The 16,283-nt window shown below is 53.5% G+C and overlaps 1 protein-coding gene across 5 annotated transcripts in view; it reads right to left on the bottom strand.

Annotated features, from left to right (window-relative positions):
- Positions 1 to 14,680, bottom strand: part of OGDH (oxoglutarate dehydrogenase) — a 39,252-nt gene extending 24,572 nt beyond the window's left edge. For 2 of the 5 annotated variants that reach the window (XM_006106706.3, XM_006106705.3), the window contains exons 1-2: positions 14,569 to 14,679; positions 6,086 to 6,334 (exon numbers count right to left, since the gene is read on the bottom strand). In XM_006106706.3, the coding sequence (XP_006106768.1) occupies positions 6,086 to 6,307 (222 nt within the window). In that variant the 5' untranslated portion in view covers positions 6,308 to 6,334; positions 14,569 to 14,679. Of the gene's footprint in view, positions 1 to 5,608; positions 5,660 to 6,085; positions 6,335 to 13,977; positions 14,159 to 14,568 lie in introns of those variants that run through there. The other 3 variants (XM_023747475.1, XM_023747473.1, XM_023747474.1) reach the window with 3 other exon arrangements.
- Positions 14,681 to 16,283: the final 1,603 nt, after the last annotated feature.

The following is a 16,283-nucleotide window of genomic DNA, read 5'->3' as shown; positions in this document are numbered from 1 at the left end:
CTGGGAGAACCTGGAGAGAACGGCCAGCAGGCCTGCGCTCGCCCCCAGTGAGAGGTCCGCAGGCAGCCTCCCAGTGCCGTGCGGGCCCAGGTTCAAGTCCCGAGACACGGCCTGCGCCGCCAATCCCACCAGAAACCGCTGTGGCGAGCAGGGCTTTGTGCTGAACCTGTGTCCAGGGGAGTTTTCAGAACATCCAAGTTTATTCCTCTTGTATTCAGGAACTTATAAAATCAGACTACTGGGTGACACTGTACAACATGGGGAGTGTACAGAAAACCAGAGTGCTTACCGTAATAAAAGTGTGTTAATATGTTAACAGCAACTTTACATGTTTTAACAAATCTCACTATTTGAGGTCTCGCCATGTTCCCTGCTCTGGTTGACAGGCAGTGTGTCAGCGGATGGTCCTCGCCTGGCACCAGCCACACGCCAGCGGCACAGACCTGCACACGCCCGGCCTTGGCCCTCTCTGCCCCTGGGCAGGACTCGGAATCCAACACCATTCTCCCAACCTGCCAACAGGCTGCTCCCACCCACACTCGCTGGACCCTGCTCCACTTCGGTGAGAGGCCCTGTGCCCACCAGCAATAGAAACCGACTTGCTCCTGCGAGAAAGGAGAGGCCGCCTCAGTGTCCACTGCCCAGGGCAGGGAAAGCCCGGGCCTGGCCCCTGCCTGGTGCGTTACAAGGACACACAAAGCCGACGCACTGGACACCCCAAACATTTCCAACTTCCTGGAGCTTGGGCAGCAGGCCCAAGTGAACTCCCGGCAGCCCAGCCCTGGGAGGGGCAGGCGCCATTGGCCTCCCTTCTGGAACCTTCTTCTGACTGGCAGAGGACAGCGGCAGAGAGGGGCTGCAGTGCTGGCCCACAGGATGCACTTCCACCTCCCCATCACTCACGCCCACCACACACACCAGGCCCTTCCTCATGTTCTAGGCAGCAGGTGTGGGACCTGCACTCAGGTGTGCCCCACCCACCCAGCCCTCAGACCGAGAGACAACCCCAACAGCAGCCCCTCCCACCACGACCGAAAGGTGTTCACGTTTGGGTTTTGACGGCATGCACTTGGCAAAACCTGTGCACTGCAACTTACAATGGGTACAATCAAGGCCAGACCTGGGCCCGTGACCCACAGGGCCGGGCCGGTGGTGCTCCCCCGCCTGTGACACAGGCAGATGTAGCTGCTCGCCCGCCACTCTGAGTCTAGGTCCCCAGGCACTGCGGTCAGAGCCCCCACCTGTGCCTGCCTGTTCCACAACTAATTCAGGAAGCCGTCCCCCCGCCAGGCCTTGGACGGACCAATAGCCAGATCCAGACACTCAGTTCTCTGCCCACCTGGAAAGGGGGAGGGAAGGCACTGCCCCGAAAGCCAGCTGTTCCATCCAGCAGGACCATAAGCCCCAGCGATGCGGTCGCACCGACGCGTCTCCCCAGACACGTGCAAAGGTGAGCATGGTTACTCAGAGGGGGCACTCCACAAACGCGAGGCTGCATCTGCAGCGGGCGCGGAGCTCCGGACAGGAGTCTGCGATGCGCTTCTCACTCTCGGGAGCAGGACAGACGAAGGAATGTCATTTCAGAGCAGGTGCCAGAAGGACAACGCATGGAGGGAGCTGGCTGCGAGGAGCCCGAGGGGGGACGGTCGCAGGCCACCGGGAGGCCATGTGGCTGCCCTGGCAGATAGGTCGGGAGGCCAGGCTGGGACCAGGCCCGGCGGCCAGGCAGTGGGAACTATCTCGGTGCATCTTATCTGCGCCTGGCAGAGCTGAGGAGGGTGGGGCAGCTCACAGGCAGGAAAGACAGCTTGTCCTCCAAGGTGTGGGCCTGCAGCCCCCCCCACAAGTGGGTTTAAGGCCATCAGCTTGTTGCCAAAATGACAAACCAAAACATGATAGATTTCAAGTGTAAACAAGGGTAACAGTCTAGTTGGAACGAAACCAGAATTCTTTCATTTTATGTAACGAAGGCATTTAAGTGGAGTCCACGAAGCTCTGCCTTCAAAGGCCGCTGTCCCTCCTCTGCTCCCCACAAGCCTCCACAGCGGCTTCCCTGCAGCCACAACGTCCCTCTTCCTCGGCAATGTCCCGAGGAAGTGAGTCCAATGCCCAGTACGTGCTCCACACGCCCGCTGAGTTAATTCACGGACTGACGGGGTGTCAGGAGTGGCAGTGCCAGGTGGGTGTGAAGGGGGTGTCAGGGGGGAGTCTGGTGCAGTGCTGTGAATGGTGTCAGATGTATGAGCCTGGGACGCCCAGCATTCAAGGCTCCAGCCCACCTCAGAGAGGTGCTGACCTCGGCAGCTGTGGACTGCGAACCAGGGACGTGGGCAGAGCAGCTCAGTGAGGCACAAAGGACTTGGTCTCAGCACCAAGCTCCGGGCTGTGAGCGACACCAGAGACGGTTCCCAGAGGCTTCAGGGGTGGAGAGCGGCAAACACGTCAGCACAAGTGTCACCTATCAGGGCCACACACACGGCGGAGCCACCACCGTAACAGGCCTGCCTGCCCCAGGTCTGGGGCCCGAGTCCCTGTCCTCTCCCCTGCAGACTGGGCAAAGCCAGGGAAGTCGCTGGGCTCTCCGTGGCTCGCTCTTTACCTATGAAAGTTAAGAGCACAGGCCACACGGGACACCCTATACTTGCACAGCTCCTTACACTTTAAAAAGCATCTGTAGGGACAAGAAGTTGATTAGAACTTAACCCTGGATTACTAATGCTTATTTCAGCTGCCAAAGTCTAGGACTCTGGCTTCTGGACTGACTGAGCCGTTTCTTCTTGTCCAATGCCACTCCTGCTGTCTCTACCTTAGGTGGGAACCCGCTCCACCGCCCATAAACACACCCCAATCACCTATGGACACCCTGGAATGGACCGAACCCAGGTTCCAAGGCCATGGCACAGTAATAAACTAATGACTGATCCATTTCAGGCACGAGCGTGACACAGGCAACCATGGAAAGTTCTGGTATTAACAGAGCTTTTTAATTTTTTTGTTAATCCTCACCCAAGGATATTTTTCCATTGATTTTTAGAGCAAGTGGAACGAAGGGGGGGGGGGGGGGAGAAACAGATGTGAGAGAGACACATCGGATTGGTGGCCTCCCGCATGTGCCCCAATCAGGGCCGGGAATCAAGCCACAACCAAAGTATGTGCACTTGACTGGAATTGGACCTGGGAACCTTGGTCCATGGGCCAGAGTTCTCAACACTGAGCCAAACTGGCCAGGGCACTAACAGCTTTTTAACTGCTACAGACAAGAAACGCAGGGCACCAAGCCACCAAGGAAAACAGATGCATGGCCATCTTGAAACAAGGGTTTGGCCTGTTCAGTCCAATGAATGGACAGGCAGGGACTCCTCAGCAAGGACAGTCACCAGGACTCGCTGGCCGACAGGAGCCCGTCTCCCCAGCCACTCTGCACAGGGGCTCTTCCGGGTCAGAAATTGCGGCAAACTCTGCATGGTGTCCCAGCACCAGGTTCCCGAGCACTCGGTCGGTTCACAGCACTGCCGCGCAGGTAAAGGCTGCTCTGGTGGCCTCTAAACCCTCCTCCTGCGTCCTCTCTGCGCCAATTGCTGGGCCTGCACCCTTCCTGAAAACAGACTGCCCTGTCTGTACTCCATGCCCACACGTGGGAGGCTGATGGTCGACTGCCCACCCCACAGAACCTGCTTTAGAACTAAGTGTCTCAAAGGACAGCACGCAGGACGGAGTGTTGTTGGCCTTCAGACCCCACCCAGCGCAGGGCCTTGCTCAAGCGACCCCCAGCTGAGAATGGCAGGGCTGCACCCAGAGCCTGCTCAGAGCACCCCCACTATGTCTGGGAGGCACTGGGGTTGGGGCCTGCCTGACTTGCTACCATGAAAGCAGTTAAAATTAAGGGTTCTGCTTCAGTATTCCTCAGTTACGGAAACCAAGTGGATTTGTGCTTGATTAGAGCAATGCCATTGTTTCTAAACCACAGGTAGCTCACAAAAGAACATCTCCAAACAGTCTCACTATCTCCTCTCCAGGTGTGCAAGCAAAGCACCCGCCAACTCCAAGGTCAGCAAAGAAAAGCTGCCTCAGCTCTGCCCTATCGGACCTGCTGAGAGTGCAAGACACACCCCGGTCTCTGCCCGAGACCAAAGGTGGAGCCCATCACTCTCAGAGGAAGGACTATGATGGCTGCCCAGCAGCCACCCATCCCCTCTCCAGCACCCCTTCGTCACAGGTGAGCCTCATGTGCATTCAACTCTAAGATAAGAAGGCCTGGTTGGCTCCACAAGGGGTCGTACTTGGGGAAAGGAAGGCAAGGGACCAGCCTGAGCACCAGGTGACGGCCAGAGACAAGCTTCCAGCACCTGTCCTCGGAGACCTCTGGCTTCCACCCCCAGCAGGGCGTCTTCTCAGCACTTCCTTCCAGGTCCACTTTCCAGCCTGGGAAGGCCCAGAGCGCCTCCTGGGAACCAGGCCCCACTGGCTCTGGTGGCCCTGGAAACAGGAAGGGCCCAGCTAAATGCCATGAGGTTCAGACAAAGAGGAGGCACTCTGGTGAGACAGGGCTGGTGGCTCCCGTAATCACACGAATATACCAAGTCTTAAATGTCGTTAACATAGAGCTTATTCTAGGGACTCAAGATTCACAAGGAAGGAAATGAGCAATCAAGAGTGATGACGTCATGCCCTGGCCAGTTGCTCAGTGGTTAGAGCGTTGGCCCATGGACTGAAAGGTTTCAGGTTCAATTCTGGTCAAGGGCATGTCTCTCAGTTGCAGGCTCAACCCCCAGCACCTGTTGAGGCACATGCAGGAGGCAACCAATGATGTCTCTCTCTCACATTGATGTTTCTCTTTCTGTTTCTTTCCCTCCCCTCCACTCTCTCTAAAAATCAATGGAAAACCCTAGCCGGTTTGGCTTGGTGGATAGAGTGCTGGCCTGCAAACTGGAAGGTGCCGGGTTCAATTCCGGTCAAGGGCACATGCCTGGGTTGCAGGCTCGATCCCCAGTAGTGGGTGTGCAGGAGGCAGCCCATCAATGATTCTCTCTCATCACTGATGTTTCTATCTCTCTCTCCCTTCCTCTCTGAAATCAATAAAAATATATTTTTAAAAAATCAATGGAAAAATATCCTCGGGTGAGGATGAACAACTACAACAACAACAACAAAGAGTAATGACGTCAGCGGCACTGAACACATCCCCACACCTGCCACCAGGCCCGGGGAGCCTGAGCAGCTTGGGAACCTGCCCTGCAGCTCCTGCACTGGGCCACTGCCTGACCCGAAAACCATGAAATGGTCATCAAAACCCACAAATTTCCACTGGTCAAATGCTGTTAAGAAATTCTGCTATGCCCGACTGGCGTGGCTCAGTGGTTGAGCATCGACCTATGAACAAAGCAATCATAATTTGATCCTGGTCAGGGTACATGCCTGAGTTGTGGGCTCAATCCCCAGTGTGGGGTGTGCAAGAGGTGGCCGAGGGATGATTCTCATCATTGATGTTTCTAACTCTCCCTCCCTCTCCCCTCCTCTCGGAAATCAGTTACGTGTGTGTGTGTGTGTGTGTGTGTGTGTGTGTATGAAAACAGAGAAAAAGGAATTCCGCCCTAAGTGTGCCCCATACCCAGCAAATCGTGAGGAGAGGCACTGAGGAGGACATGCCTTCCAGGTGGCACAGGGAGTCCCAGGACAGGAGGAAACCGGGAGCATAATGATCTGAATGTGAAAGGCACAGAAATCACACGAGATGATTCAAGGTGTTCGGGACCCTGGGACGAGGAGCGTCCTGCGGTCATCCTTCCGCGGGCTTCTCTTCTGCAGCGTCCCTGCCGAGATTCCGGAAGTGGTGCACGTGCATCCTTGCGGAGATCCTTGCGGTGACTGCAGTCTGTTCCAGAGAGCGAGCACAATAGTGAGGGGGTCGCCCCTTCAGAGAAGGTGGTTCCTGTTGGGCCTGGGTGGCCACAGAGCGCGTGGGTCGCTGGGCTCCTGGCTGCTGCCTGCCTTCCTGCCTGAGGGCTCCTCAGGACACTTACCTGGGTGGCCAGCCACCATCGGCCGCGACTCCACACACACAAGGACCCGCTCCTGCGAGCCTTACCTTGTGAACACTCTTGGGGTTCTCCAGCCAGGCGTAGTACATCTCCTCCACGTAGTTGGAGCTAGTCCCGCTCAGAAAGGGCTCCGCAGCCACGGGGGCAGTGTAGCACCGGACCTGCCCCAACGTCCGAGCGGCTGCTGGTCTGTTCTGGGAAAATGTCTTAACAGTCTGTGAGGCCGTCAAGGGCCTCAACTTCGAGGCACAAGTCCTTAAGTGAAACATCCTTGCTCTGAAGGTTCTCACCACTGCCTGCACAAAGAAGAAAAACCAAAAAGAGCATTTTAGCAGATGAAGCTACTGGGGGGATACTCGCAGGCTCTGGCTGGAGGAGAGAGTTCAAATGCACGGGTGGCAGGGCACCTGCTCCAGCTCAGAGAGCACAGCAGAGCGTGAGTGACCCTCCCCAGCCTCGAGGGCCAGGCCGCTCCACAGCTACAGGGCCAGGCCTTCACGCACAAGCGGACGTTTAATTTCAGGGATACAAACTACCACATAATGTAAACATGAAACGTCTCTAAGTGTAACATCTCTAAGTGTATACACTGCATAAAACAATTCTAGAAAAGACAACAAGGATTGATTGATTGCTGGTTAGATTTGGATTAACTGCAAAATAAGGAACATATTTTCTCCTTTACCCAGAAACTACGGAGTACCTACTGGACTCCCTATATTCTGGAGAATATAGAGAAATTAGGGGAAATGTTTCTCAAATAATTTATATTTGAGCAGAAAAAAAATATTTAAAAAACATCACACAGAAAGCACTGGGTGCTTGAGAGGCACAGACAACGCCAACTCCGCCAACTCCCCGGAGGACTCACCCTGCCCAGGCGCATCCCACACGGAGGAGTCAGGAGGAGGGAAGGCAGCGAGTGGAAAAGTGTGAAGGACGCAGGGGCTGAGCAGGAACCTCTGATGCGGGACAGAAACCGGGGCCCAGAGGTTCAGGAGGAAAGCACCCTGGTCAGCACCCTGACATGTCAGGACTGTTCGCAAACCCTACACACCCCCCGTCGTTTTATAGATCGGCTTTCTGGAGTTCAGCTCAAGTTTCCCCCCAAGGTCCCTGGGTCATTAAGAGCAGAGACAGGCTCCAAGCTCATGCTTTCTGACTGCCAAGTCCCCATTCCGCCCAACCTTCCAGGACATGAGGAGCCTGGGCTTCGGGGGACCCTGTCAGGAAGGGACTAGGCGACTTCTAGTCAGCAAAAGGGGCCCCGGGAGGGGAGGGGCACCTGGGGTGACCACAGCTCTCTGCCTGGGCACATGGCTTAGGCAAGGTGCTCAGGAATCCGCCTCAAAGCACCTGGCTGTGAAGTTGAATCACCCTCCTCCACACCTACCTGAGGGAAAGCCAAGCTCCGAGACATGTTAGGAACGACCAGAAACAAATGCTCATGAACTGCCCTCTATCCCAGCGGTCGCCAGCCTTTCGGACCTCACGGACCACCGGCTGGCGGCCGCTGCTTTATACTGTCCATGAGGACCCTCCCTCTTGGCCTAAACGCAATCAGAGTACACACAAGGGACACAGATGGGCACTGGGCGCTCCGCCGCTCAGAGAAGACCAGTCAGCAAAGGGGAAAGCAGGACAGGTGCTTTAAAGACAAACTAAATGAGGAACAAAAGCCTGCTCCTTAAAAATTAAAGAGGAACAAGCAACATATTTTGGATATTGCTACAGAATGCAATCTTAACCCGTTTTTGTTTTTTTTATCTTAAAAGTCAAAAGTTTCAAGGTACTTCGGTAGTTCTCCCTGCACCCACTGCGCTCCAATGCCTCCCACAAACAAGGTTAAGGCAGACAAAGGGCCACTGAGGACCCGGAGGGCAACAGCGGCTGCTTTCGATGCTGTTTTTGTTTGTTTGTTTGTTTGTTTGTTTGTACTCAGGTCCAGAGGAAGACGTCAGTGTGTTCCCTCCAATGTCATCCTGATCGAGGCAGCTGGAGCACGCAGAGTGGGTTTTTCTCCCGGAACACAGTGGCATCCCCTCTGCCACGACCCAGCTGCTGCCATGACCCCATGGACAGGTGCTGCGCGACCATCACAAACGTGCTCTTCCCAACACGGTCCTCCCAGTGAGCGGGAGGTAAGCCAGGCTTCCAGCTCGCCACAGTCCCGAGTCTGACAGGAGCTCCACGGGGGCCAGCGCAGCACCCAGGAGAGCAGACTGCCTTTCAGGTGACTGGGGGTCGGGACAGCTGTTCCCCCCACACCCTGAGGAACCCACGAGCAGACACGCAGCTTACATTCGGGTTCGGTCGGTCAGCCCCCGTCCCTCCAATCTCAGAGTCCGCGTCAAGAAGAGCTCATCATTTGGGGAGACACTCACATACTCCAACAGGCTGGTGAAAGCTCTGGGCTGCGCAGTCTCAGCGCTCCCATCTGGCTGAGAGGAACACTTCTACTTGACAAGGGGCCAAGAAGATTCCATGGGGGAAAACTCAAGCCTTTTCAGCAGATGATGCTGGGACAACTGAATATTCACATGCAAGAATGAAGCTGGACACCACCCACAAAATTAACTAAAAATGGAGCTAAGACCTAAATGTAAGAGCTGAAACTGTAAGACTCTTAGAAGTTTTATAACTTCCAAGTTAAAGTGCAGTAGTTCTTTGTGGCTTTCAATGGTATCTTAGGAAACCAAAAATACAGCAAAACAAACAAAAAAGATAAACTGGACTTCATCCAAATAAAAACTTTAGTGCTTCAAAGAATACCATCAAGAAAGAGAAGACACAGAATAAGTGAAAATATTTGCAAATCATATAACTAAGGAACTGTATACAGAATAATAAAGAACTCCTATAACTCAATAAAAAATAAGCCAATCAAAATAGACAAAGGATACGAACAGGCATTTTCCCCAAAAAAGATACACAAACCGCCAATGAGCACAATAGGATTCTCAACGCCATTAGTCATCAGGGAAAGGCAAATCAAAACAAGATACCACGCATGTCACACAGACTAGACACAATTAAAAACAAAAAGACAAGTGTTGTGAGGACACGGACAAATTGGGAGCTCAGACACCGCTGGAAGGAATGCAAACTGGTGCGGCCACTGAGGAAAACAGTCTGGCAGGTCCTCAAAAAGTTGAACAGGATTACCTAAGACCCAGCAACTCCACCGAGGAACATGACCAAGAGAAATGACAACACATGTCCAGCCCTAGCCGGTGTGCATCCGTGGACAGAGCTTCCGCTTGCCAACTGAAGGGTTCTGGGCTGATTCCCATCAAGGGCACATGCCCCAGTTGTGGGCACGACCCCCTGTAGGGGGGCGTGCTGGAGGCAGACGATCAATGATTCTCTCTCATCACTGAAGTTTCTCTCTCTCCCTTCCTCTCTGAAATCAGTAAAAATATATTTAAAAAAACACACATGTCCACACAGAAACTTGTACACGAATATTCATAGCAGCCAAAGAGTGGAAAACCCAAATGCTCACCGACTGATGAATGGGTGTACAGGATGGGGCCAGCCACACAACGGACAAGCACTAGACAACACAGATGAACCTTGAAAATACCATGTGAAGTGACATAAGTCATTCACAAAAACAACATGCATGGTTTCATTTATGGGAAATGTTCAGAACAGGCAAATCTATACAAAGTCCACTGATGACTGGTTGCCTAGGGCTGGGGCAGGGGTGAGATGGGACTACTGAGGGGTAGGGCGTTTTCTTTAGGGGACGTGAAAATGCTCCAGAACTGGATCATGGTGATGGGTGCACGACCTTCTAAGACAGCGGTCGCCAACCTTTCGACCTCACGGGCCACTGGTTGGCGACCACTGTTCTAAGATACTGGAACTGCACGATTTCAATGGGTGAACTGTATGGCACAGAAGTTATACCTCAATAAGGTTGTTTATATCTAGGAAAACTATAAGTGAACCTATCAATGCCAATAAAGTACACAAAATGACACTATTTATAACCCACTATTTTATGATACAAGGATAAACCTATACGTTTGACAAAAATAAGGTTTAAAAAGTAAAAACCAAAGCAAATGTGTTTTTAAGGGCTTGGAGCCCTGCCCATAGGGAACAACCTGCTGAAATAAAGCAACTTTATCTGTGCCCGCCCCTCCCCAGCCGGGCAGCACCGCCCCAGGTCACCTTCCCTCCCCGCCACCACGGGCAGAGGCTCACTCCTGATGCCTATCAGCGTCACGCTGGCCAGGCGGAGGGGCAATTAAAGAGGCAACGTCAGCAGAACAGCTGTGCACAGCGTCTGAGGAAGTGAGTCTTGGAGGGGAAAGGGCACGCATCATTAGGTGACTGACAACTGTCGGGTGTTACCCGACAACCATTCTAAAAGAACAACTCGTTTTGAGAATATATTTTCTTTTTTCAGTTTCAGACTCCTCGGGTTCTTGTAATGGGGCAAGAAGACAATGCCGTCACCCCACACCTGCGATGCCTTTAGTCTCAGTGATGCAAGGAACGTGTGCTCTTTGCAAAGAGCACAGTATTGATTCCCCCCGAATCTCATTGAACTGAAAATCTCACTCAATGTCTTTCCCCTGGAGCTTCATCAAACACACACCTGAGACGGGGAAGGAGTTTAAATTGCGGAGGCGTTTTGCCATTACTGGACAGAAACGAGGATTGAGTGGGGGAAGGGCAAACAGGTGACTAATTTGTTGACGAACCTTAAACGCCTCACTTGATCTGCTTCAGTTTCCTTCACATCCCTGCCTGCTTTTCTGTAATTATGATGCAAACATGCTCACTCTAAAATGGTTTCTGTGATTAAAAAGTACAACTTATCAAGGAAAAAGACCAACCAAAGACATCTCTTAAAAAGCTGACGTTCCCAAGGAAAACCTAAATGCAAGTTAGTCTGGAGTGGGTAGCTGGCCAGACCCCTGGAGGGACTACCGCGCGCCCACAGTTAGAACCCCAACAACTTTCAGTTTGGGGGCCTTGGGGCTGACTGCCCTCCCAGACTGCACCCTCGATGGGAGGTGTCCTGACTGCAGTGCTCCAGGGTGCAGGCCCACAGGCACTTTCAAAGGTGTTGATTACAGTACGAATTAGTAAGCCTTTATGGAAAGCAAGGCCATTTATCAACATTTATTAAAACATTTAAAAGCATAAACAGGACTTCCGTTTCCCACTAAATGCAGCTAAAGACAGGAAATGCTACACTGAAAACAAAAAGACTCTGAAAGATGGAGAGGAGCAGACTGGGAAGGGGCTCTGGGGCCAAGGAAAGAACAGCACTGAGTTCTTGCTGTTCTCTGCTCCATACATCCCAGACTAGACGCTGGAGAAGCTGGTCCCAGAAATGCCAGCCAACGTAGACAGAACACACACAAGAGCTGGCTTCCTCTGCGCAGACAAGAGACAGGGCAGCCTCACAGGACAGACGTGTTTAGACAGCAATGGCCTTACTGCAGCCAACCCCACAGGAAACTCTGAGGGCCAGCCCCATCTCACCTGCCAAGTCAGAGACCAGGGGCTTCCTTCCCCAGCGATGTCCGTGGAAGCCAGGAGAGAAGCCCGATTTCACCCTGCCCAGCAGGAACAGGCCACACCCCTCCTCCCAGACAGAGTGAAACCATAAAGGCCCAATAGGGAACTTACACCCACACAGCAGATACCAATACCAAGGAGGCTGGGAGGGGAGCCTGGATTACATCCCTCCCCCCATCCATGTCAGAGGAAGCCTGTTCTGCTCAGAAACTTAAATAAGATCCAGTCTCAACATTACACCCAAATGTCCAGGCTGCATCAAAGATCACTTTCCAGAGCAAGAACAAAGATCTCAATGAAACAAAAAAAGAATCCACAGATACCCACACCAAGATGACATAGATGTCAGAGTATCTGGCAGATTTTAAAGGAGTCAGCCTTAAAATGCTTCTATGAGCAACTATAAACTTATGCTTGAAACAAAAGAAAACTAAAAAGTCTCATCAAAGAAATCCTATATAATAAAAGGCTAATATGCAAATAGAACAAACGGTGAAACTCTACCAGTCAGTATGATGCGAACTGATCACCAGGGGGCAGACACTCAACGCAGGAGCTGCCCCTGGTGGTCAGTGTGCTCCCACAGGGGGAGCACCACGCAGCCAGACGCCGAGCTCATGGCTGGCGAGTGCAGTGGCGGTGGCCTCTCCTGCCTCCGTGGCAGCACTAAGATGCCAGTCGGACATTCCCCCAAGGGCTCCCGAACTGCAAAAGGGCACAGGCCGGGCTGAGGGACACCACACACACACACACACCCTCCCCCCAGTGCACGAATTTCATGCACCAGGCCTCTAAAAGATATAAAGAACTGAATGGAAACTTCAGAACGGAAAAATACGACCACCAACCTTGATGGGTTAAAATGCAGAATGGAGGAGAAAGAAGAAAATCAGTGAATATGGAGTTAGAATAAAGGAAATAACACAATCTGAACAACAGAGAAGAGATTGAAGAAAATGAACAGGGCCTCAGGGACACGTGGGACTACAACAAAAACCTAATGATGACGTGAATAGATCAGCTGGATCCCAGGAGAAAAAAGCAGGAGGTGCTGCAGAAGTATTCAGAGATGTAACAGGTGAAAACTTTCCAAATTTGGCAAAAGGCATAAACCTTCTAAGAAGCTGAGTAAACCCCAAACAGAACAAACCTCAAGAAGTCCACTCCAAGACAAGATAAACTTCTGAAAACGATAGACAAACACCCTGAACAGCGTATTTATCAGAAGTCATGGAGGCCAAGAGAAAGTGGCACAACACTCTTCAAGTGTGGAAGGAAAATAACTGTCAACTCAGAATCCTATATCCGGCAAAAAATACCTTCAGAAATGAAGGGAATCAAATCATTCTCAGCTGAAGAAAAACGAAGAGAAACTGCTGCCAGCTGACCTACCCTCAATGAATGGCTAAAGGAATTTCTCTAAGCAGAAAGGAAATGATAAAAGAAGGAATCTCGCCAATTCCATGAAGGAAGGAAGAAGAGAAAAAAACAACGATTGAGTAAATATAATTTCCTTCTCGACGCTTCTAAACTAAGTGTAATGGTTAAAGCAAAAGTTACACGTCTGGTGTGGTTCTAAATGTATGTAGAGAAAATAGTTAAGACAGTTTTCAATGAGGTAGGGTTTCCACACGTCACCCAACCTGATAGAATCATGACACCGGTGGACTAAGTTGTGTAAACAGATAATGTAATACCCAGACCACCTCTAAAAAGCTATACAGAGATATACCCAAAAACACTACCTATCAATAGAGGTGAAATTTCAAAACAAGGTTCAAGTAACTTGCAAGACGTCAGGTAAGAGAAGGCGGAGAACAGAAAACAGCCCTGGCGCCCCGGGGGCTCAGAGCACGGTCCGTGGTCTCTCTCTCAAATCAACAGAAACACCCTCAGGTGAAGATGTTTTAAAAGTAAATGAATGTGGGCCGTGGTCTCAAAAAGATAGTCAGCGTATTGATCTTTCTCCAACTTTCCAAGAGTTAGTCCTCAGCTAATTTGCAAAACTTAGGGCTAGTCCTGCCTATTTCACCGGGGAAGGTCTGCAGGAAATCCCAGGGCGAACCCGCTCAGCCCAGGGCGCTCCCCCTAACGCTGCTCAGGGCGATGCCTGCTCTGGGCCTCCAGCACCGCTGCGACCTGCAAAGGGGCGAAGCGCAGAGGGCTGGTTCCGGTCCGCTCGGCCGCTAGTTTCACGGCAGTGTCAGTGGCCGCTCACACTATGCCAGGTGGGCTTGCGGGAGGGAAAAGGGCACCAACACGGGCGAGCAAGCCTCCTGCAGAAGGATGAGGACGTGGGTGCTCACCCACGGGCCACAGGGGGAAGGTGGGCGCGGTGGGGTACTGAGCAGGGCAGGTGCTGGGTACGTGGGATGCTGCGGGGTCATCCGCTCACCGAGGGTGTCACCTCAAGGAGCAGCGAGGAAGAGCGAGGACGGTGGGTACTGAGGCTGGCACGGAGTGCGGGCGGGGGCCCCGCGCCCCTGGGTGCTGCAGAGTCACTCCTCGCCGGGCATGCGCAGCCCTGGGTCCGCAGCCCACAGCCGCTTCAAGGGCGCGCCGTCCGTCCGTCCCTCCGGGCGCGCAGAGGACGCGGCTGGGCGGTCCCACGTGACGCCTCCTCGACCTTGGGAGTCACTCCAGCGGCAGGGCCGTTCTTTACGTCCGCCGCGCGACCCGCCCCCCGCCCCTCAGCCAATGGTGAGCCGCTCCGAGGCCCGCGCGACCTCCACGCGCTTCCGCACCCGCCAATCTCCGCCCGCCAGGCGGCGCCCGCCGCGCCATTGGCTCCCGCGGCCGTCCGTCAGACCCCCGTCCCGCCCACCCTCCCCCGTCAGCCTGGTTCCATCTAGCTTCACTCCCTGTCACCGCGGCGCCGGCGACAGCAAGGGCGTGGCGGCCTCGGCTTCCACCGCGACCCCCGTGCTCTGCCCGACGGGCGCAGAGCCTCCACACCGGGCCGGGCCCGGCGCCAGCGCGCACTCACCTGCCTCCAGCTCCGCTCCACCCGAATGAGGCGCCGACACCCCACTCCGGAGAACCAAACTCTCGACCCCGCCCAGGCGTGTGGCGTCAGCACGCAACCCCGCCCGGGAGTCGTCTCCGTCGCGGGGGCGGGGCGGTGACGTCACAGAGACGCGCCGCCTCCTTCCGCGTGCTTCCGGGGCTGGGCTGGCGCAGAGGCTGCGGGGGCCGGGGCAGGGGGGCGGGTCTGCGAGGCAGGTCTGGAGCGGGGTCTTCGCGGGACCGGCCTCCTGCGCGGGGCGTCGAGGCCTGTGCGGGGAAGCTGAGGGGCGGACGGAGGTGTAGCGGGAAGCGGGAGGCGCCGGCGCGCACCGGTGGACGCGGAGCCGTCGGGGACACAAGGGGTCCCCCCATGGGCGCGGGGTCGCGGTGGGACGCCCGGGCCTTCGGTCGGTACATCGCGGCCTTTCACCCCATGCAAGTGGGCATGGCTTTAAGACGTTATTTTACTTATGGCTGAGGAAGTGAGAGCGGTGTGACCGGGACCCCTCTGATCGTCCGATGCAGCCCTGTTTCAGTGCGAATATGTGAAAATAAGTCGTGTTAGGCCTGAAGTCCGCTGAATGGTAGCGGGTCACGCAGGGAGGAGGCTCGTCCGTGCGGCCGGAGTCTGCTGTCCGGTTCCGACCGGCGCGCAGCCTCCGGCTCAGGAGCCGTGGTGGGCGGTCGTGCGAAGCTAGGACTTAACCTGCTCGGTCTCCCCGAGTTTATCTTTGATGCTTTTTGGCAGGTGATACTGGCTTTCCCCTTTGCAGTTACGGTGTTTTCATTGTAATAAGTGGTCCCATGTAAAGATACGTTAAGTATATATTAGTATCAGAAGGTGGCATGCCAGTGATCGACACGGGGAAGCCCGAGCCACGCCTCCCGAGTGGTCTGTGTACGTTCGCAGCAATTCTAGACCCGGACTGTGCCCTGGATGCGGCCGAGGTTCCTGGAGGTGACAGGGGCCGAGATCCGACCACGGGGAGCTGACGTGGTGGTCGCACAGAGGACACTCATGGCTGAATCTGCGCCAGGATTCAGGCTGGGACTATGTCACTCGCTCGCGGCTTGATAGGGACGTAGAGCAATTTCTGAAAGGGACAGGAAGGGGTGTCTTGTTTGTTTTAAATTGGGAGCACAGTGTACATGCTTGTACAAAGTTGGGCTGATGTGTGGGATCAGGATCTGGAGACTGGGAGAAAGTGAAGGAACAACCTCAGCATGTTTTTCCCCCCTTTTTAAAAAATTGTGGTAAAGTATGTATATGAAAATACTTGTCATTTAAAGTGTACAATTCCGAGGCATTACTTACATTCACAGTGTTGTACAACCATCACCACTATTTCCCAAACTTGTTCACCACTCCAAACAGAAACTCTGCAGCCATTTAACTCCCCACTCCCCTCCCCGGTCCCTTCTCCCTGTATTTCCTATCCCTATAAATGGACAACTCTGGGTACCTCATGTAAGTGAATTCAGACAGTATTTGCCCTTTTATGTGTCACTTATTTTCCTTAGCGTGTTTCAAGGTTCATCCATGTTGTAGCATGTGTCAGAAATGTTTATGGCTGAATAGATTCCATTGTATGAACATGCTGCACCTTGTCTATACATCATTTGATGGACATTTAGGTTGATTCTACCATTTGGCTATTGTGAATAATGCTCCAATGACCATTGGCTTACACATAT

The sequence above is a fragment of the Myotis lucifugus genome, unplaced genomic scaffold (genome assembly GCF_000147115.1).
Source record: "Myotis lucifugus unplaced genomic scaffold, Myoluc2.0 scaffold_889, whole genome shotgun sequence".
Classification (NCBI taxonomy): domain Eukaryota; kingdom Metazoa; phylum Chordata; class Mammalia; order Chiroptera; family Vespertilionidae; genus Myotis; species Myotis lucifugus.
The sequence above is the reverse complement of the archived record's forward strand: the minus strand, read 5'-3'. Positions and strand labels throughout refer to the sequence as shown.